The sequence below is a fragment of the Cheilinus undulatus genome, linkage group 11, assembly GCF_018320785.1.
Source record: "Cheilinus undulatus linkage group 11, ASM1832078v1, whole genome shotgun sequence".
Lineage (NCBI taxonomy): Eukaryota > Metazoa > Chordata > Actinopteri > Labriformes > Labridae > Cheilinus > Cheilinus undulatus.
This window is the reverse complement of record NC_054875.1, coordinates 45442033-45462853: the sequence shown is the minus strand read 5'-3', so window position 1 is coordinate 45462853 and position 20821 is coordinate 45442033. Positions and strand designations below refer to the sequence as shown.

General features: G+C 38.5%; 3 protein-coding genes across 3 annotated transcripts in view; 1 reads left to right on the top strand and 2 right to left on the bottom strand.

The window, feature by feature from the left end:
- LOC121517796 (tubulin alpha chain-like) overlaps nucleotides 1-20821 on the top strand; it is a 1079624-nt gene that overhangs the window by 1011473 nt on the left and 47330 nt on the right. The window lies entirely within an intron of this gene.
- On the bottom strand, nucleotides 1426-10986 carry atp6ap1a (ATPase H+ transporting accessory protein 1a). Its single transcript, XM_041799830.1, has 11 exons — nucleotides 10846-10986; nucleotides 8239-8365; nucleotides 7025-7099; nucleotides 6631-6824; nucleotides 6306-6346; nucleotides 6106-6191; nucleotides 5855-6004; nucleotides 5591-5748; nucleotides 3451-3501; nucleotides 3098-3335; nucleotides 1426-2500 (listed from the first exon to the last, which is right to left on the bottom strand). The coding sequence occupies exons 1-11, from the start codon at nucleotides 10974-10976 to the stop codon at nucleotides 2291-2293; spliced, it is 1461 nt and encodes a 486-aa protein (XP_041655764.1). The 5' UTR covers nucleotides 10977-10986; the 3' UTR covers nucleotides 1426-2290.
- On the bottom strand, nucleotides 11775-19651 carry tafazzin (tafazzin, phospholipid-lysophospholipid transacylase). Its single transcript, XM_041799837.1, has 11 exons — nucleotides 19605-19651; nucleotides 18328-18476; nucleotides 18081-18209; nucleotides 17955-18000; nucleotides 17783-17868; nucleotides 17147-17227; nucleotides 17012-17053; nucleotides 16814-16876; nucleotides 15227-15279; nucleotides 14987-15064; nucleotides 11775-14231 (listed from the first exon to the last, which is right to left on the bottom strand). The coding sequence occupies exons 2-11, from the start codon at nucleotides 18434-18436 to the stop codon at nucleotides 14130-14132; spliced, it is 789 nt and encodes a 262-aa protein (XP_041655771.1). The 5' UTR covers nucleotides 18437-18476; nucleotides 19605-19651; the 3' UTR covers nucleotides 11775-14129.

The window sequence follows — 20821 nt, the reverse complement described above, 5'->3', positions numbered from 1 at the left end:
AAACTTTTAAAAGGCAGTCTCAAAGTCTGTCAACAAAGTCCTGTCACACACCGTTTGAAGCCCACAGCAAACTAACAAGCACAACATTTTCCACCTAAAAAAACACAACTCAGACCACAACCTGTAGAAAGAAAAGATGTCAAGCTACAGTTCCTCTAAATACAGTACTTTACTGCAAACAGGGCACCCTCAATGCTTTAACAATACAATACAATGCCAGTGACACAGGAGATATTTAATCTGAAAGTGTACAAATTTTTAGGCAGAAAAAAAAGTTATGCTATTTTACATCTTTATTTCCCAGTAACTTCTGCAGGGATTTTACACGTCTGCTGACATCTGTAAAGAGTTATCTCTACATTGATGCCAAGCTTATTCATGTAGACTTTGTAGCTGCAGAGAAATACTCCATTGTATTTGGTTATGTAATTTTCAAGCTTAAACATTGAAAAAGGGCCTAGGGATGAAAGGGTTAAACATCACATTACATCATGGTGGTACAGTGGTTAGCGCTGTCACCTGATAGCAAAAAGGTTCCTGGGTCAAATCCTTTATCACGTGTTCTACCTGGGTTCTCTCCAACTCCAGCTTCCTCCCATAGTGCAGAGACACACTGTAGGTTAATGAATGTTAGTACCCAGGTGTTTCTCTGTTGTTGTGTTTCCATGAAGCAGTCTGGTTCAGTATGGCTCAGTAAGTTAGATAGAAGTGTCTGTCTACAGTCGGGAAAGGTACCACAGTGATCTTTCCACGCACTCTCGCTTTTTGGACACTTTTTTGTTGCAGTAACCTAACATGCCAGATATTCTGTTGTATGTCTTAATGGGATGGGATGTACACTATATGGACAAAAGTATTTGGTCACACCTGTTAATTACTGAATTCAGGTGTTTCAATCAGACCTGTTGCTACAGGTGTGTAAAATCAAGCATTAGCCATGCAGTGGAAATGTGTTCTACAGAGTAGGTGAAACTTGGAGAATGTTACCTGCCTGACTGTACTGTTCTAACTGAAGTTTGGAGGAAGATGGATAGTGGTATGGGGCTGTTCTCATCAGAATCAATGTTTCTGCCTGTTATTGGCCCATAACAATTGACATAAATACAGAAATTGGCCCAGGGCAAAATAGTAATACTCCTTGAAATGTATTTTATCAAAATTTTTATTATATGTATATATTTTTTCAATAAAACAGTAGTTTTGCAAACATACTGGGATTAAAAGGGTTAACCCCCACCCCCCACCCCACCACCACCACCACCACCATTAATATAATTAATATTTGTTAGATATATCTCAGGCTGAAGTAGTTTTAAAAGACTGACTCATTTAAAGTGGAAAAAAATATTAAAATATTTTGATTTTACAGCAGTTTTTGAGAAGCAGACATTTCTGGAATCAACATTAAACCTTAGCAAAAAGGTGTCTGAAGGAAAAACTGTTTTTCACAGATATTTTATTGGAGTCACAGCAGCTGCACGACACAGGACCATCATCAGGACCTCACATTTGATATTCACTACAATCAAAAACATGAAATAAATAAACCAAAATAAATAGTTTCACATTGAGCCTTTTTTAGTGCACGTCAGTTGTAAAAGTCTGGCTTGTAATAAATGCAGTATTTAAAATTCTGACAATAAAACAAACACAAATCCAAAATAAAAAGCTCCTAAATTTTACATTTTAATGAATCAATCACAAAGATAATCCACAAACGACTGTCTGAATTTTAATGCTCTTTAACTTAGTGGTCCTTTATGATTTGCATATGTCCCTTTCTGGAGTGATATGATAAATCTATCATTCTTCATTCAACAGCTACATTTCACAACAAACACAAATGTAAACACACAAAAAGTTCCATCAATAAATAGCATTTCAATATTCATAGTAACTTTAGTCCCTTTATGTACAATCTTTAACCTTATATCGACAGATTAGCCTGAAAAGTCAATTCCAACACATGCCTCTTGTATGTTGGCTTTATAATTGGTCCTTTTGTAACTTCTTTTAATCATCAGAATGAAAATGAGCTGTTTCTAGAGATCACATAGTCATAAATGACCACATATAATACTTCTAGGCTAGTGTGCTCTGTCTCAGGATTGATATTTATGAACAGACACACGCAGTGATGACTAAACCCTGACTCTGAACACATCACTTATTACTCTGTAAAATGCTGACACTACAGATGAACAGGAGGGATGTAAGGGGAGGAAGAGGAAGCATTGAGCAGTAAGATAGTAGGAATGATGTGAAGATGAAGATGAAACTGCAGGTGTGTTTACTCTGTTTGGGGCACAGAGATGGCGGGGCCCTTGGGGTCGTCGAAGCGGTCCATGGTGTGGAGCTGCATGATCATGTGCAGGCCGTAAGTGAGCACCAGAACCATGAGGAGGCTGGTCATCAGACCCATCCAGATACCTGGAGAGAAAAAGCCGGCGCAGTCGCTGGCATATGAGAACTCGCTGCCGCTCACGTTGAAGCCTTGGATCTGTGGAGGGAAGGAAGATGCAGAGAGGTTTTTTATGTCTCTGTTAAGTTTGTACAATTTTAATATTTCACTAGTATATAAGACAAACATTAATACCAACATACAGAATTACAATGGTCATAATGAGAAGTTACACGGATGGGTATAACTCTCAAATTCATCAGTAGGGAGCTGCAGTAAGTACTCATCTTCCCTAGGATCAACAGAAAAGGCTCTTAAATTCATTTGTAGCAAGCCTTTATCCTCAGTGACTGTTAGCCGGCATTCGTCAGCCTTTGGCCGGTTTCAGGGGCAAAAAATCCATCAGATAAAACTCTTAATGGTCAAATTGTTCAGTTGAAAAATATGGCAGTTACCAGATAAGTAAATATTGAATAATTAAATATTATTTATTGTGTTACCTTAAGATTTGTTGCATAGCATGGCTCACTGCTTTCAATGTCAAAACAAGCTTAGTTACAACTCAGCATATAAAAGACGCGGACTCTGGACAGTACATTGGTGATGTTACTTCTTTAAATAAAAGTTTATTTATAAAAAAACAAAACTTCAGTTGCGTCCTCCTTGATACTGCAAATAAATAAAACACAATCCTACCTGAAAGTCCTCAAAGGAGACCCTCCACTGATTGGCCGGATCTTTGGATGTGAATGGGACTAGAAGGGGCCAACGGAAGCTGGTGACCGACTCGCAGCGGTACGAGTACTCAGCAGGGGCATAAATGTTTCTGCTGCCATTAAATGTGGCTTTGGTCCCGTCGTACTCCAGCTCCACAGCGTCCATGGTGAACCAGCGGCGCGCAGACACCCTGTAGTGTCGCTGGCTCATCACAAAACTAGACACGCAGAGATACACAAGCTTAACAGATTCTAGCAAACACGAAGAGATGGTACTAAACAAAAAGAGTGAATTATGTTCAACTGTTTCCCACACGTGTGTTGTGAACTCACATCAGTTTGAAGCTCTTGTGGCCGAGGACATCCTCATAGTTCAGAACGAGCCTGCAAATAACCAAAAATTTAATGAGATGGACAAAATACAAACTGCATGTCAGTCCCTCCTTCCATAAGACAGCTGTCAACAAGCACATTAGGATATGTCTGGATACTTTTCCCCGAGTTATTTTCAGAATATTTTAGGGCTGCATGAGCAAAGTGTGCTAAATGATGTGAAAGTTCACCTGGACTAAGGAGAAAAGAACGGCATCAAAAGCCCTGTTTTTAGATGAAACTAAATGTTGCATTTCATTTGTAAATCAAGGTCCAAGAGTCTGGAGGAAGATCAGGAAGGCAGAGAATTCAAGGTGCTTGAAGGTCAGTGTTTTCAGTTTCCACAGTCAGTAATGGTTTAATTTCCATGAGCTGTAACCCGTAATCATCAAGATTAAAACAAAAAAAAAAAAGTCTTGAAATATATTAGTTTGTATGAAATGATTCTAGAGCATATGGAGGTTTCACTTCTTTAAGTAAATTACAGGAAAAAAATATTTTTTTTGAGAAAAACCTGTATGTTTACAGACTTGCAAAGCTGTGATCTTGACTATTTGTGTTTGACCACAGAGAGTTTAGAGAGTTTAGCAGTTGTAAGCCATTGCATGCATGAGCTCTAAGTTCTTAGAATTATTTTTTTGTGGTTTAAATTAGAAAAAAATGTACAAATGAGCATACAAACATTGAGCTCCTACAGACAGACCATGACTGCCACCTTGTGCTCATACAGGGTTCCTGCACATCCCTACAAAGTTTTTAAAAGTCTTGAGTTAGACATAAAAAAGTAAAAAATAAAAACCCCTTTAAAAAGTGAAAGACCTTAATTTTTAATGCCGCTATAACTGTGACATGTCTGTATAAATGATCAAATCTGCACCTTGCATCAGAGTTGGCAGCTGATGACTTTTATAACACTTTTTTCCTCTTAAAAGTATTGATTCAGGCACTGTTTAGATACCTGCAGCTTTTAAAACTGAGGTATAAACCACCTAACTGGACACACCAGATAGATGCATGGATGTATTTTACATTCATCTGGGAAAGCTCCCATAGAAAGCGTTTGGTAAGGGTGGGACTTTTCAGAACATTCTTGGAAGGTGATTGGAGGAATGTTCCGTCACATGTATGACGTGCCAATCAGATCAACAAGACAAACTTAGGTTATACGCATGCACAGCTTTTGAGCTGACAGGCTACTGCTGCTGAAGTTGTGAATGGCGGAGCTTCTCTGAATAAAATTAATTCCAAGGCCGATGAGGAGATGTGCAAAAACAACTCCTCTGCCAAGACAAGCTTTTGATGTGACTCTTGAGGGCTTGTTTTAAAAGAAAATGTGCTCCAGTTCTGATTAAACTGCTGCTTTCCCACAGCTACATACGAACTTATAGCTATCACGGCAGCAGCTGTTGGATACACCGGCATACCCCAGCCGTAACGATCGCAAACCCAGGCTGAGGAAGATCAGCAGAAGAGCAAACACATCTTTTCTATCATGAAAAGCTTTTATTGTTGTTTATATTCTTTGTTTCATACAGAAATATGGTCCAGTTCTGGTAAAACTGCCACTATGTTGTAGCTACATCCATGCTAATCACTGCACTAGAGGCAGCCATTGCAAACAGCTAAGGATAACTAAACCCCGCCCATAGCTACTACCTCATTCTCCTTAAATGATGCTGATTCGTCCGAACAGTGTACAGTGTACAACACAAACGTTGTAGATTGGAGCTTTTTAAGATGGATTTGCCTGATAACAGAGATAGAGTCTGGCAAATCCTTTTACTTTGCAAGGTTAGATATTACCAGTTTGTGAAAAACCCAACTCTACTTGGCTCTGGTCACAGTTGTGTTCATGTTAGTTGCCTGTTAAATATCCAACATGTTGTATATTTAATAAATATATTGATTCATAAATTAATCAAGATCAGGGAGGCAGCAACCTGTTCAGGAGCAGTAAAATAACTATATCAACTTCACACAAGGATTGTTCAGACCAATAATCAGCTGCAACAAGTCTCAAATCAGGCTACATCCAAACCCACTGGAGGGAACAAATCAGACCTGAAATTGGCCAGTGTGTAGCCACTACTGTATTTCATACCTGGCTTTGCTTTTGCTGCAGGTCGAGCCATGGAGTTTGGGGCTGGCTCCCTCTCCGAAGGTAGATGGGGTCAGGTCATGTTCTTCCCAGCTTCCTTTTCGAAGAATCTTTACTGACAGACTTTTGGCCCACATGAGGATGCAGGTTTCCTCCCCCTCCTGAGGAGAGTGAAAACAAGTGAATCTGGCATTCCTGTGAGTAGTTATCAATGATCAACTTTTCTGATAAAATAAAAACATGCTTTAAGGATTATCTTTGCTCCACCTTGAACTCCACGGGTCCGTAGATCCGGGCCCTCTCGTTGATCTTGCGCTGCCTCTCCCTCTCTCTCTCCCTTTCCCTCCATCCTCCTCTGTACTGCAGCAGAGAACGACCTCCACCCAATCCTGCCTCCATGGAGAGGGACGCTGCCTCCTATAAGGAAAAAAATCATCAGAACACACAAATCTCACTGCTGCAGGACTAAAAACTCATTATAAATGCTTCATATGATGAATAATAACTCATCAGCTCACCCTGGAAGGCCGCAGTGCTGTGTAAATAGCCGTGTATGGGACAGACTGACTCTTCATGGTGCTTATCACTTGACCAATCACCTCATCTGAAAAACAAGGTACAACTATGTGCATTACATTTATAAAGTGACTATCACATGCAATGAGAGTGAACAATCTTCATGTTAAAATCTACAAAGAGAGAGGTAAGCCAGACTCACCATTCCCACTGAGAATGTCTTTAGCTGACATCAGATCAGCTCTGCATAAAAAAGAGGAACAAATGAAATTGTTGAGCCTGGGTACTTGTGTTAGGTGAGTGTTAATTACACTCATACAGGGCTAAATTTAACACTTTAGAGTGTCTATATCAGTCAACACTACATAAAGTTAATCTACACTTTTAAAAGTGTTGATTATTTAACAATAGAGGAACTGCACTGTGTCGTCCTTAGGCAGTACCTAAAGTCACAGATGTTTACTCTCACTCAGTGGATAACTTCACCCATGGTGCAAATGTGTTTAATGCGAATCCGGTAATCTTACCCCGTCCCGTACGGCAGCCTGAACACCAACAGGGCAGGAGAGGAGGCGTTCAGTCTCAGCTGACTCAGAGTCTCGGGGTCCATGTACAGAGGGGACGTTTCTAGTTGGTCCTGCAGCTGACCAATCACAGTGTTGGAGGCAGGCCAGGACACAGCAGGCAGGACCAGTGGGGACGATGAGGACATCAGAGCGCCCTGTGGGACAAATAAACCAAACAAGCTCATCATTATTATGATTATTATGATTATAATTATTATTATGATTATTATTAATGCAAAAGTTACAGTGAGGTCTGCTTCATTTGATTCTTCTGCTTGAGCCAGAAACACCAGAAGTGCAGATTTTTTTTTTAAATAACTAAAGCAGCTGAAACAGTTAATAGCATCATTTTTACCTCAAGGTTGGGGTAAACGCTGTCCTGCTTGTTTCCAAAAGCTCCTCCATACATGGTGAAGTCTTCGATGCTCATCTGGGATGAGGAAAGACAATCTCAGATTAGCAACAAATAAATTTTAGAAAGATTGTTGGACAAATAAACATTTTTCAGAGTTGTTAGTGTGTTATAATAGTTTAAAGTTTAAAAAAATCTTTTTGTTGCCCTTATAACAAAGATTATTAGCTTCAACAATAAGGGAGGCACACAATAACATACAAATAAACCGTTAAAAATTGCATTATATAGATTGATTATATGTAAAAAATGCCAATTTGCAAGTTCAGTAAAGTGCATTCAACATCTGTTTGTCTAATGAATGAAGACGCAGCTGAGACCCTGCTAAGCTTGTTAATGTTTGTTCCCTTTCCTGCAGTGTAAACAGAATGGGCTGAGATTAAAGGGTTGTTCTGGTGATATTTAAAGGGTCAGTAACTTTATCTTGATGTTGCTGACAAGCAGAGAAAAAGGTTGTGTAATCTTCTTTTACATATGACATTCCACCTGGCATTATAATGCATAAAAATTAATGTGGCCAGAAATGATTGGCTCTGATGACAGGAAGAAAAAAAAATCTACTCTGCATGCATAATATTGAAAATAGCTAATTTTTTTTACTATTTTGCATCCAAACTACAGGGGGCATAGTGACAGAACCTGGCATCTAAGGGGTTAAATCTCTTAAACGTTAAGATCATTTAATTTTTATGAGAAGAGAGGGAGTTGGTTCAAAAAATTAACAAAAAAACTATTGAAAAATATGGATGTATAGTATTTTTACAGCGTAATGTATAATGTGAGCCATTATCATTAAACCTAAATTTATTTAAATGAACTCAAATTTTAAGTCTGTTCATTATTTCATTGTAATGTCTTCTTGTTGTATTTTAAAAGCTTTTTCCTTTTAATCTTTGTAAAGCACTATGAACTGCTTTGTGTATGAATAGTTCTATACAAATAAACCTGCCTTGCCAACTTGCCTTATGGTTGCTAAAGGCTCTTAAGGGTGTAAAATTTTAACAGCCTCCAAATGTTAAGCAACTTCACATTGTTTATTATATTTTTTATCCATTCAGCCTTTATTTATACTTGAGAGATCACTGAAGGGAAACTCTTATTTACAATGACACAGAATCATAAAGAGTGAAAATGATTGTGATTATTTATTTTCCTACCTTGTCCTGGAGGAACAGCACAACATTTTTTGGGCCTTCAGTCAGAGCTTTCTCCAGGTAAGAGGAGAGCTGATGCTGCTCCACGATGTGACCGGCTGAAGGAGGAGTCTGAGTCGGAGCAGAGACTCTGAAAGGAGGAGGACAAATATTATTATCAACAGAGGAATAATCTTCTACACCTCAGTGCTGGAGCTGGGAAATCAGAATCACAACAGAGTTTTATTCTCAAGTACATGTTCACACACAAGAAATAGAAACTTAATTTATGAAACTTACATACAGTAATATATAGAAACATACTGTAGCAATATAAAATGTTGCTAATAGACAACATATAAAATTTGTCATAATTTACATTAAGAGTAAAATAATGAGATTGTGACAAAGTTTGCCGTCTCTGACCACCATCAGCATTTACACACTGCTTATCATGTCATTCATTCAGCATTTATTTATACCTGAGAGATTATGAGGAGTATTTATTTTGCCATAGTCAAGCAAACTTTAAGTGATAATAGAAAGTGGAAGCGTTGCGGAAACAACAGCAACTCAGCCATGAAACAGAAGACGATGTAAAATCACAGAGTAGGATCAACGACTACTAAGGTGCTTGGTGTGTAAAAGTCGCCAAGTAGCTGAAGAGTTCTGAACTGCCGATGGCATTAATGTAGCACAAAAGCTGTGCAGCAGGAGCGTCATGAATGGGTCTCCATGGCCAAGCAGCTGCATGCAAGCCTCACATCACCAAGCCTAATGCCAAGGGTTAGATGGAGTGATGTAAAGCACACAGACACTGGACTGTGGAGCAGTGGAAACATGTTCTGTAGAGTGACAAATCACACTTCTCTTTTTGGAAGTCAGATGGGAGAATCTGGGTATGGAAAATGTTACCTGCCTGACTGCATTGTGCCAACTGTGAAGTTTGCTGGGGGACGGAAAATGGTATGGGGCTGTTTTTCAGAGTTTGGGCTAGGCCCCTTATCTCCCGTGAATGCCAATCTTAAAGGTGCAGTGTGTAGAATTTGAAATTTTAGCGACATCTAGCTTTCAGATTTTAGAATGGCACCAAAACATCACATCACTAAGCAACGAGAGCCTGTGAAGACCAAAAAGGATCGTGAGCTGGACATCATTTACAGCAGTGATGAGGTGAGGGTTTATTCATTCATTTTTGTAACCATTATTTTTATAGATTATAGGTCAGTTGTAAGCTCCACCTGCCTTCCAGGTAGATTTCAGGACTGGCGGGCAGGTTCGTATTTAAAAGTCGCGTTTCACTCTTTCTGGTTCCTTATGTCAACCTCCGTGAGCGCGACCCATGGTAATGTAAATTTTAAAAGCTTTTCTCTAATTTTGTAAAAAGAAAACTAAAGTTTTAAGGGGATGATTGGACACTTATTTTAACATACTTCACAGAAATATATAAATATTATATCCCATTTACACCGTTTCTGTTTGGCGAAATGCTGCCAAATTCTACACACTGTACCTTTAATGCTTCAGCATACCAACACATTTTTGGCAATGCTACGCTTCCAACTTTGTGGCAACATTTTGTTGAAGGCCCTTTTCTATTCCAACATGACTGTGCCCCAATGCACAAAGCAAATACTATAGTATAGAGCATGGTTTGATGAGTTTGGTGTGGAGGAACTTGACTGGCTCACACAGAGCCCTGACCTCAACCCCTTTGAGCACCTTTGGGTTGAACTGCAACAGAGATTGCGAGCCAGGCCTTCTTGCACAACATCCTGATCTTATAAATGCTCTACAGAATTAATGGGCACTAATTCCCACAGAAACACTCCAAAATTTTGTGGAAGGCCTTCCGAGAGGAGTGAAAGCTGTTGTAGCTGCGAAACAGAGCCAACTCCCTATTAAAAAACATGTATTTGAAAGCAATGTCATTACAATCCCTGTTGGTGTAGTGGACTTTTCTGTCGTGTATTTGTAAATATAGTAATAAGAATCTTCTTCATTTTCTCATTAAATACATATCTAACGCGTATGTTTTTACTTTGTAAAAAGAAAATAAAGCATAAGTAGGCATTTTTAGGACATTTTCAGCTTACAACAGCAGCTGTAACTACAGCAGCCGCAAACCGTTAGCTCCAAGTCACCAGTTAACACGGTTACATTTAAAACCGCGACACCGGCTCAATTTGCTGTGAGCCAAAAGTCTTTTTTTTTTACTTAAAAGAGTCGGCTTTCCAGACTGTAATAATACGTAAAGATTTCCGAATAAAATAAGTAAAAGATATACGTTGAGCTCGAGCCAAAATTACGTTTTTTTCTTAATGACACTGCTCAAATTGAAAACCACAAATGCACGTCTAGAGAGATGGCAGATGATGCTGCACCTGTCATTCACTGGGGTACCAGGATATTCTCATGTTACGGCTCCTTAACAAACAATTCAAGTGTTGAAATAATGAATAAGTCATTATCTAATTGTACTGAAGTGGAGAAATGGCAAAGCTACCATACATCCCCACATCTACAGCTAGCTGTTAGCTAGAAGCAATAAGAGCGTCAACCCCATCATCCTACGGAGCCGCCTCTGCTCTGAAAACGAAGAAAACATTAGAAAAAAATATAATTTCTTACCCTTCGCTTGTCCACAGAATAAGTGGCACCTGCTCATCGCCATTTGCCTTGTTCAATATGCTAAATAATGCGAGAAAAACGGCCAAAGACGCAGAGATGCGGTGAAGGTGCATCGTCCCTGTCGTCGCCATCTTTGGAAGCACTGACAGCAGGTGACGTCGAGCAAGATCACGTGACGTGAGATGAAGAAGCGGCTCGTGCCGATGCTCGATTAATAATAAAATACGTCCTGTTATGTAATAGAGGTAATATAAGAGTGGAGATGTATAAAACAAACCCATTCTCTCTTTGCATACTACCAAAACTAAAACCTTGGACAGCATATTTGTCCAAATCCTCGTCAGTAGTATCTCATCAGTTTTTTTAAAGCAACATTTAGGTGAAAATTTAAAATTAACATCTTATTTCAAGATATTTAAGCAGGAAGGAGGTCTGACTTGCTCTTAAAAAGTAAGAGTACCTTTCAAAATTAACTGATTCTTTTTCAAATGAGATATAAGCTTCTCTCTGACTTACACTGGTGCGCCTCAAATAATTAGAATATCATAGAAAAGATACATTTTCCTGCTGTACAATTCAATATGTGAAACTTTGAGTTATTCCAGACTAATTTAACATAAAGTGAAATATTTCAACCCTTTTGCCATTTTAATCTTGATGTCTCCGAGCTCATGAAAGTAAAAAAAACATCAGTATCTCAAAGTATAAGAAAATTACATAAGATCAATCAAATGAAGGACACAAATATTTGGTCAGTTCACAGGAAGTCCCGCCTTCTAATTTGTCCCCACAGTTTACAGTTTGCAAGCCTAAAATATTCCAAATGAAAATCCAAATCCTTAGGGATGGGATTATGTCTGACAGATGTTGGTAAACATGAACCCACATGGCAGTTTTCCTTCATAAAAGAAGACGCAGTGAACATTTAGAAAAGTCAAATACTTTTATGGGCATTCACAGAGTGTACAGTAGGAAAGAGTGGCATTCACAGTAAGGCATCACATTAATAAAATAACCACAGATCTCTGAGCCTTGGCCTTTTCTTCCTTATAAAAGCCATTGATCTCTGATTAAATAATTTATTTACATCAGAAACAGGGGAGGAATCAAGAAGGATCTACAGAAAGAAAACAGTGGATTTTATAACTTTATCTGGAAAGAAAAATATCTACAATTCTGAGAAATTATTCTCAACCTGACTGAAGATCGATGCTGTGGAAAAATACCACAGCTGACGGGTTTAAAGCAGCATGAACTTCATAAAAACATACAGAAGTAGAGTAACACTATGCTAACAGTCACTTTCTGTAGACAGCTGTCAAACTTATCATGCAGTAAGGGGTTGAGTTTCTACGGAAACCTGAAGAGAACATGCACCCACATTTATTTTACTCTGTTGCTCTGGAATAACGAGTCAATTCTGATACATTTCTAGAGATCTTGATTTATTTATCTTGTTATTGTTGATATCTTAGTCAGTCACTTGTAATATTGAGAAATGCATTCATTGTTATTGTAATATTAAGCTACCAAGACATTTAAAAAAGTCCAAATCTAGAGGGGAAAAAAGGGAAAACTGAAGTGCAATGAAATTCTGTACTAATTTTTGGATCATACTCTTACTATAAATCTCTGTCACTTTATAATTATGCATACTAATATTTAGTATAAAAAGCAAACATCAGCTTTGAGTGAAGATCTCTTCGAAAAAAATATCAATACTTACCTACTGATGCAAATGTTGACATTACATTTAACAAGTTTTCCTCTTTTGTACTGCTTATTTTAACATTCTAGCATTTAAACTAGTAAATAAACTACATTTCCAGTATGTTTAGGTAATGTAAAACTCTTGGTTTTAATTCTAATCTCTTGGATAAAAAACTGACAAATACTTTTATAACCTTACTTTGCACCTTGCTGCATGATGACGGGTTGCCGGGTAAAAAAAAATAAAATTAAAAAAAAAAAAAAAGTAAAATTTTCATTTAACTCTAGTAAATATCAAACGATATCAACACCGGTTTGATAACACTGAAACAAAAATAGAAGGTCCAGGTGACCAATATTTGGTAATTTCTTAGTTTTCATTACCAAAATTGCAGTCAAACTGCACCTAGACTGACTAAATTGCAGATAAATATTGGCTATGTTTTGGTACCTAAATGCTGCCAGTGTTTTTGTAAACTTTAGACAATGACCAAGAGTTAGCCTGCAAATTCATGGTGGATTATTTCTGTCTTATTAAAAAAGTTTCAGTACTTTTTGAAAACATGAATTATGAAAAAAGCAGAATTTTGTTGTCGTATTTTATACCAGTGGTTGAGGCCCACAGCTGCGCCTGAAAACTAAAAAGACTATTCTGCATGGTTGTGAATATGGTGCCTTGGGATTTTGGCTTCATCTAGGTGTTTGAAAACCACCCGTCTAGAAGAACTATTGAAATTTCCACAAACATTTCAGATACAAAACTTTCAGCATTGGCACATCACATAAATCTTTAGGCATTCAATAATCAAATATGGGCAATAAGGACCTTTGCACAGGAAGTCTGCAATTGCAACATGTTAAAAGGAAATACGATCCCATGCTTTGTCAAAAAAATTGCATCAGACTTGGTGTGCAAGGTTTCTGTGCAGGTTATATATTGTGGATCCAAAAAATGCATCTGAAAAAACAAAAAAAACCTAGACTCAGAGTTCAAATATCCTAATAACTCAGACTCTGATTGTAGGTTGAACGTACAAAGGCGAAATAACTGAAGCTCAATTTTCCAGTTAAATCAGCAACAGTTATGCCAAACTGACTGCAGAAATCAGCTACCACCGTCTGACCTGACATTCTAGACTGGCTTCCTGAAGATCAAACAGCATTTTCTGGTGTTAATTCAAGTAACTTAAGTCCATCAATCGAGTTCATTTTACAAACCTGTTGTCCTCTTTCAGGCAGATATTTTGATTTGAAAAACTAAAGATGGAGAAGCTGTCTTAAAATAAAAAATTACGCCTGTTTTTTAAAACAATTACAGTTTTGCCTCAGCATGAATCGCTTTGATCCTGACTCCATAACTTATGTGGAAAAATGTTGACTAAAACATTCAGACGTTTCTGGGACCAAAGACCACTTAGATGGAGAAAAGAAACAGAGCAGCTACCAAAAACAGGTGAATAAAATCCTTTGTGTGGGTTGATTTGAGGTTGTAAAGGTTTTACCCTTCATTCGGGTAAATCTTCAGTCTTGTTGGCTGTGAGGAGTGTTGCAGGCTGACGTGGGTCAGCTGGGACTCATGATTTGGTCTGGATCTCCCTGTGGAGTGCCTCCGCCTGGGATTTCAGGCTCCGAAACTCCCCTTGGATGAAGTCGGTCAAAGTCTTCCTCATTTCCATCTGAAAGACAAAATGTAAGCTCTCAATAAAACTACAAAAAAAATGACGTTTTAGGTACTTAATGATGGCATTTCTTCCTTTATTAAAGCACTTCTTTTCAGATTTATTTAGGTTAGATTAGATACCTTATTGACCCCAAAAGAAATTTAAGTTTTATTGTTTTTCATGCTTTTATTTTGAAAGGACAGTGGATAGTTAGAAACCGGGGCAAATAGAGGTGGGAATGGCCTGGGATAGGAGCCACAGGTTAGATCTGATCCCAGGATGACAAGAGCCTCTGTACATGGGGGGCATAGACATGAGCTCTGTGCACCCCACATCGTTAACCTCACAGATTTAATCATCTTATTGCTTTAATTTGACATGAAAAATCAAATAAAAGCTGCCAAGGTTGTTAAAATGTTTAATACTTTTCCATACTGTAAATTTATAACATTATCTCTGTTATTCTGAAGTTTTTCTAACCTTATGTTACCATCAAGAGTTAAAATCTCTTCATTGTGAGGGAAGTGCAAAGAAAAGAATGAAACTTCTGCATGTAGTCTAAAGTGCACAAAAACACTAGAAACTTCTGATTATTATTATTTATATACAGTTTAGACACAGTATCCTCCTCTGCTCTGCTAGTCTGTATAAAATGAAAACATTAAGTTCTGCATCTCTGAGACTCCAACAGACACACGAACTGGCAGTATTTTTATTCTACACAGAGGTTTTTTATTGGCTTCTCCAGGTGTGTCTGGTTCTGTCCTTACTTGGCTCTTGTTCTCAGCTCGGAGGGATTCAACGATATCCTTCACATTGAACGGTTTCCCCACCAGGACTGTGATTCTCTGCAAGCAAACCCACAGTCACAGACAGTGTCTATGATTTATAAAATCAATAAAAGGGTAAAACATTCAAGGGGGTGAATACTTTTTATAGACACCATACTTGTAACGAAGTAAAGTGAACAGAATATAAAACTGCTTTTTATCAGATGGATTTGTTCCTACCTTGCCAGCCTGAGGAATGTAAGGCTTCACATTCGGCAGAACATCACTAAAACCTAAAGAAACACAGACAATCAAAAACTTAATAGTAGGGTAAGCAGCACTGCTGACCACCTCTTTCTCCTCAAATGATGCTGATATACTGGTCACTCTCCAACTGGGAACAACCCTCTCATTCTAAAGCTTTGAAGGAGGGATCTGTCTGATGACAGACATGGAATCTGGACGATCTATTAGCTTTGTAAGATTACCTTCCTGGTGGTCTAGGTGCCAAATATAAACCACAGTGTTAAGTGTTAGGGCCTTGGCACATGTAGTCTGTTTCATCGTCTGAATTTTTCATACATTAAAATAGAAAATCCAGCTCATGTTTACATGCTGATGCCGAAATTTTCATTAGTCATTATTTTATTTGCACCAGGTTCAATTTTATGCAAATTTTCGCATCAGTCTAAGTCATTTAGATGGTGATTAATGAAGACCAGCGCTGCTGCAAATAAAAATGCAACAGACTCAGTGTGCAAGGTCTGAGTGATAGATTATGGATGCAAAAAAATGCATCTGAAAACTGCAGATCAAGTGTGTAAAAAATATTACATCTGGACAAGGGGATGCACGTCAATCATCAAGATTTGGTCATTTCCCTTAAGTATTTTTAAACATATGTAGCAACAGCACTCCACCTCCTGCACCAGGAAGTTATGACTGTCAAGGCACAGCCGAGTCATCTCTGCTTTTTGCAGATGATGTTGTTCGGTTGGCTTCTTCGGCTGGGGACCTCCAGCAGACATTGGAGCAGTCTGTAGCTGAGTGTAAAGCAGTCAGAAAGAGTATCAGCACCTCCAAGTCCAGTAAACGCCGGATTGTTCTCGATGACAATAAAGGGAGCATTATAGCATTGAAGCACTGATATGCGCCTTGGCACAGCAGCAGCAGTACTGCAGGCTTTCTGCCAGTCTGTTTTGGTGAAGAAGGAGCTGAGCCAGAAGGCGAAATTTCAGATTTACTAGTCAATCTACCTCCCAACTCTCACCTATGGCAATGGACTCTGGGTAATGACCAAAAGAATAAGATTGCAAATACAAGTAACCGAAATGAGTCTTCTCAGGAGGGCGGCTGGGCTTAGATTTAGAGATTGGGTAAGGAGTTCAGACATCTGATCAGAATGCCCCCTGGGCACCTGCCTTTGGAAGTCTTCTGGGCATGTCCAGCTTGGAGGAGACCTCAGCGAAGACCCAGAATGCACTGTAGGGATTATACATACTGCCTGGTCTGGGAAGGCTTTGGGATCCCCCGGAAAGAGTTTGAAAATGCCATTGGGGATAGGGATATCACTTCAACCCGGCCCCAGATAAGCAGAAGATGGATGGATCTTTATTTATAAAAAAGTCAACACTGTTCTTGCAGCCTCCAAAAGCATATCAGAAAAATATGCACATATTTATATATCTAAACCTCCCGCTCCATAAAGCAACCCAACTGAAGAAAGTATAAACACGTATAATATTACCGTATAATAAAAAGAGTTTTGATGAAGCAGCAGAACATGTGAGCTAATGAGTTATGATCTGCAGTGTTGTTGTTACTCACCCACATGCCAGAGCGGCAGAATGATGGGATTAAGAGAGCACTCTGCTATCAACCGACCCACACCTGAAACACAAAAAAAAGAAATAATTATCATCAGCCATTTTACTCAAGCAGAGGCATTTTATAAAGGAGCATTTCTTATCTTACACTTATATTATTATAAAATTATAAAGAGCCAAAAACGTGCTCTTTACTCACCCCATTTTAACCGCACAAATTCTTCTGTCATGTTGACTTTACCTGTTGGAGAGGAGACAGAAAAAAGACTTTTCTTAAATTACAAAAAACAAATAAGGTCAGCACATAAATAAAGAAGCATATAAAGAAACATACCCTCTGGAAAAATGTGCACCCATTCTCCTCTGTTTAGTTTGTCAAGAATAAAATCCATGCCTTTCTGGTAAACACCATCGCCTGCAGAGAACAAATAATAGACATTTTCATACATGCAATTCTTGAAAAATTCTAGAAAGTTTTAGTCAGACTGTTAAAATCTTCCAGAGCTGGTTGGAGACTCTCGGTGTCAGCTGGACAAAGAAATGCGGTTCAATGCCATGATGACGGTTTTTGCCTTAACTGAGCATCAATGCATGTAGCGTGACTTATCCACTGAATTAAGGAAGGAGCAGTGATGAAGCATTCTAAAGAACACAAAGGCTCATCTCACATTTGCCACAAAACTTCCTGATGATCCCCAAGACTTTTGGGAAAAATATTCTATGGACGAGACAAAAGTTGACTTTTTTGGAAGATGTGACCCATTTTTGGGTCCTGAACCCATCAGTTGAGAATCAAGGGTTTATAGGAACTGGTGTTGCCTCTAACTGTAGAGGAAACACTGGCTAACAAGACTGTATTTCAAGATACAATGGCTCAGTTCACACATCTACAAATGCCCAATGCAATGCTCTAAAACAGTCTGGATTTTTGGTCTAAACTGGGCTGTAGAGAACGTGAGAGAAGACTCACCTCTGACGACGGGTACACACTTTCCACGGCTGAAGAACCTGGAGTGAAGCTCTCTTGTGAAGCAGATGTCAGATGCTGCAGGAGTCCTGAGAAAATTTAAAATTCTACAGTCAAAAAAATCACCAAAAGTCACAGAAATTAGTACAGAAATTAAGAATCAAATAACACTCACCACCGCATCTTGTTGAAGTTCCACAGCTGCCTGAGCTTTAAGACACCTGTTACAAACATGCATGATTATTTCACTGTTTTCTGATGCAGTAATTGTGAAATGTTAAGACTGTGCATCTGTCTGTACCCCAGATATGCGGGTCATCCATACAGGACTGGTGATTGGACAGAGTAATGAGAGGTGTGTCCGAGGGCCGCTGGTCAATCAGGTCCAGCAAAACATCTTGATTGTGGACCGTCAGGTAGTTCATGTACTCTAAAAATGAAGCAGGAGACAGGAAAAAAATGTATATAAGCTCTTGGGAATATTCCTGACTATCATTTTTAAACATGGATATAAAGAGTAAATTCTTACAGCCGTGATTCAAACTTACTGGTCCAGAAGTAGGAATAGGAGCCCACCATGCCCATAACCAGCGAGCCGGAGATCCTCCATGCCAAAGCAGGGCATTGTGGGAATGGCCATCTGACCTCCAGGGGCATCACAGCACTCCACAGACACTACATCCACACAAACTTTAACCTGAGATGAGCCAAACAGAGAGGGAAGAAACCAGGGGAAGACTTCAGAAACGTGTGGACAAGCCCCTTGGGTAGCAAAAGTAGCTACTCTGTACCAGAGGCGGAAAAAGTACATTAATTTATTTATTAGACTGGTATTTTGACACATTTCAAGTTAAAGAAAGATCGCAACTTCTGCGATTTGAAAATTGCAGCAGGCCATACTGCGATTTAATCTAATTTGCGACTGATTGCCCAGCCCTATTTAAGACCCATTTGCGCCATGAGTGAAGTTATCCACTAAGTTAGAGTTCACATATGTGACTTTAGCTGTTTCTAAAGGATGCATAGGACACATTCTTCATGAGCATACATTACACTGCTTTTAAGTTGACACTGCTTCGTTCAGAACCACCTTGCCATAAATTTTCAGGAGCGACTGCAGCTTAATATGCAACACTTTCAAAAGTGTAGTTTAACAATATGTAATGTGGACCAATACATAAACTTTTCAAGTGTTAAATTTAACTCTATAGGAGTTCAATCAACACTGTCAATGTTGCTGTGTTTAAGTTTATTAAAGGAGGTAACTTCACCTGAACAAACTGTCTGGAGATCTATTATCATGTTGTTTGTATCAATAAGGAAAAATCATATTCTACTGTACAGCTCTTCAGTACTGAGAAATTAAGTACTTTTTACTTTTACTTGAGGGGATTTGTTATAGCTTCTTATTAAGTTGCTACTTTCACCTACAGTCTTAATTCTCAGTTAAATGTGTTTAACAGTAGCTTGTTAACGCTAGCTTGTCAGCTAACAGCTTAAGTGTGCACACATTTCAAATAAGACATTTAATGATATCCCTAAAAATATATGAGCTATTAAAGTAGTTACTTGAGTTACGTTGACGTGTAAGCTAACAGGATATGGTAGCTGTTGAGAAAAATCATTCAACAGTTAACAGCCTGCGTTTTTAATCGTCACTCTTACACTACTTTCATCCATTAAAAAGCCCAAAACTACATTTTTCAAACGTATAAATAGAAATGTCGGCGTGTTTGCAGCTACATTGGCAATGATTCTATTTTTAAAGACTTCAAAAAACTTAGGCACAACATAAAAAAACAACAAGATCAAACAATTCCCTCACCTTTCTCCTGCTTGCAGGCTGATGGTCACTCACCCCGGAACTGGAAGTGGCGCACTGAACTATGGGTACTGTAGTTTTTAGGTAAAAACACGTATTTACTCGATAATTTCGCGGTTTGCCTCTAGTAGCCTTAGACTTTTTATTTTTCACTTTAGTCTCTCAACTCACAATTTCGTTACAAATGAAAAGCCTCGTTGTGTCATGTCAAATCGTGATTGATATCGTTCACAGCCTGTTTCGGTGCTGAGAAAAATGGAATCATGGGTAATGAATGTTGGGAAGTAGGGTAAAGGTGAAGCTGTTTCCTGCCTTGACCTGATGTTGCTGATTAGAGAGCGGCTGCCGTTTATTGTGATATTTGAGGATAGAAAACAAGTAAATATTAAATATTTGTTCAATTTATTACCAGAATTATGTGACTGTCATTCAATCTAGTTCACATTCAAACTTGACATGCATTTTGAAGAAGAACAAAGATGACCTATAGGACACACATTTATAAAGCAAGTCAATGTTTGATACAGTTCAGTCAAGTTTATTTTCTACACAATTTTAAGATTTTGTTGACATCTTATTTAGCACATTTAGGTTTTGATCCAGTATTTCTATGTTTGGGGCTGCATGGTGAAGCAGTGGTTAGCACTGCTGCTTTGCAGCAAGGTCACTGACTTATATCTTTGTCAGGGTGCAGTTTACATCCATTCTCCCCATGCATGATGGTGTTCTTTCCTGTTTTCTCCCACAGTCCAAAGACATGCTCGCTACATAATTTGATGGTTCTAAATTGCTCGTAGATGTGATTGTGAGCTTGACTGCTTGTTTGTATCTACCTGTGCTTGACAGGCAATATGTCCAAGATTTACCCTGGTTCTCACCCAGTAAAAGCTTGGATTGGCTCCCTGTCACTCTGATCAGGATAAGCAGTTTGATAGTGGATGTATATCTCTGTAGCTTTCAGATCTAGGGTTAGGGATTTCAGAATTAACACATTGAAATACCCTTAACTCATTTTGCTAAATATTTGTGACAAGTTCATTCAAAGAATGCTTTAAAGACCCTGTAAAGTGAAATCCAAAGTTTTTGTCTTAACACTCTAGAAATGTTGGAATATGGTTGTTGTAAACATGTGAAAACTCTGAGATCTACATGAGACTGAATTCTGGATTTAGGCCATTTCACCTCTTTCCTGGCTTGGTTTCATGTGGGGGGGGGGCCAA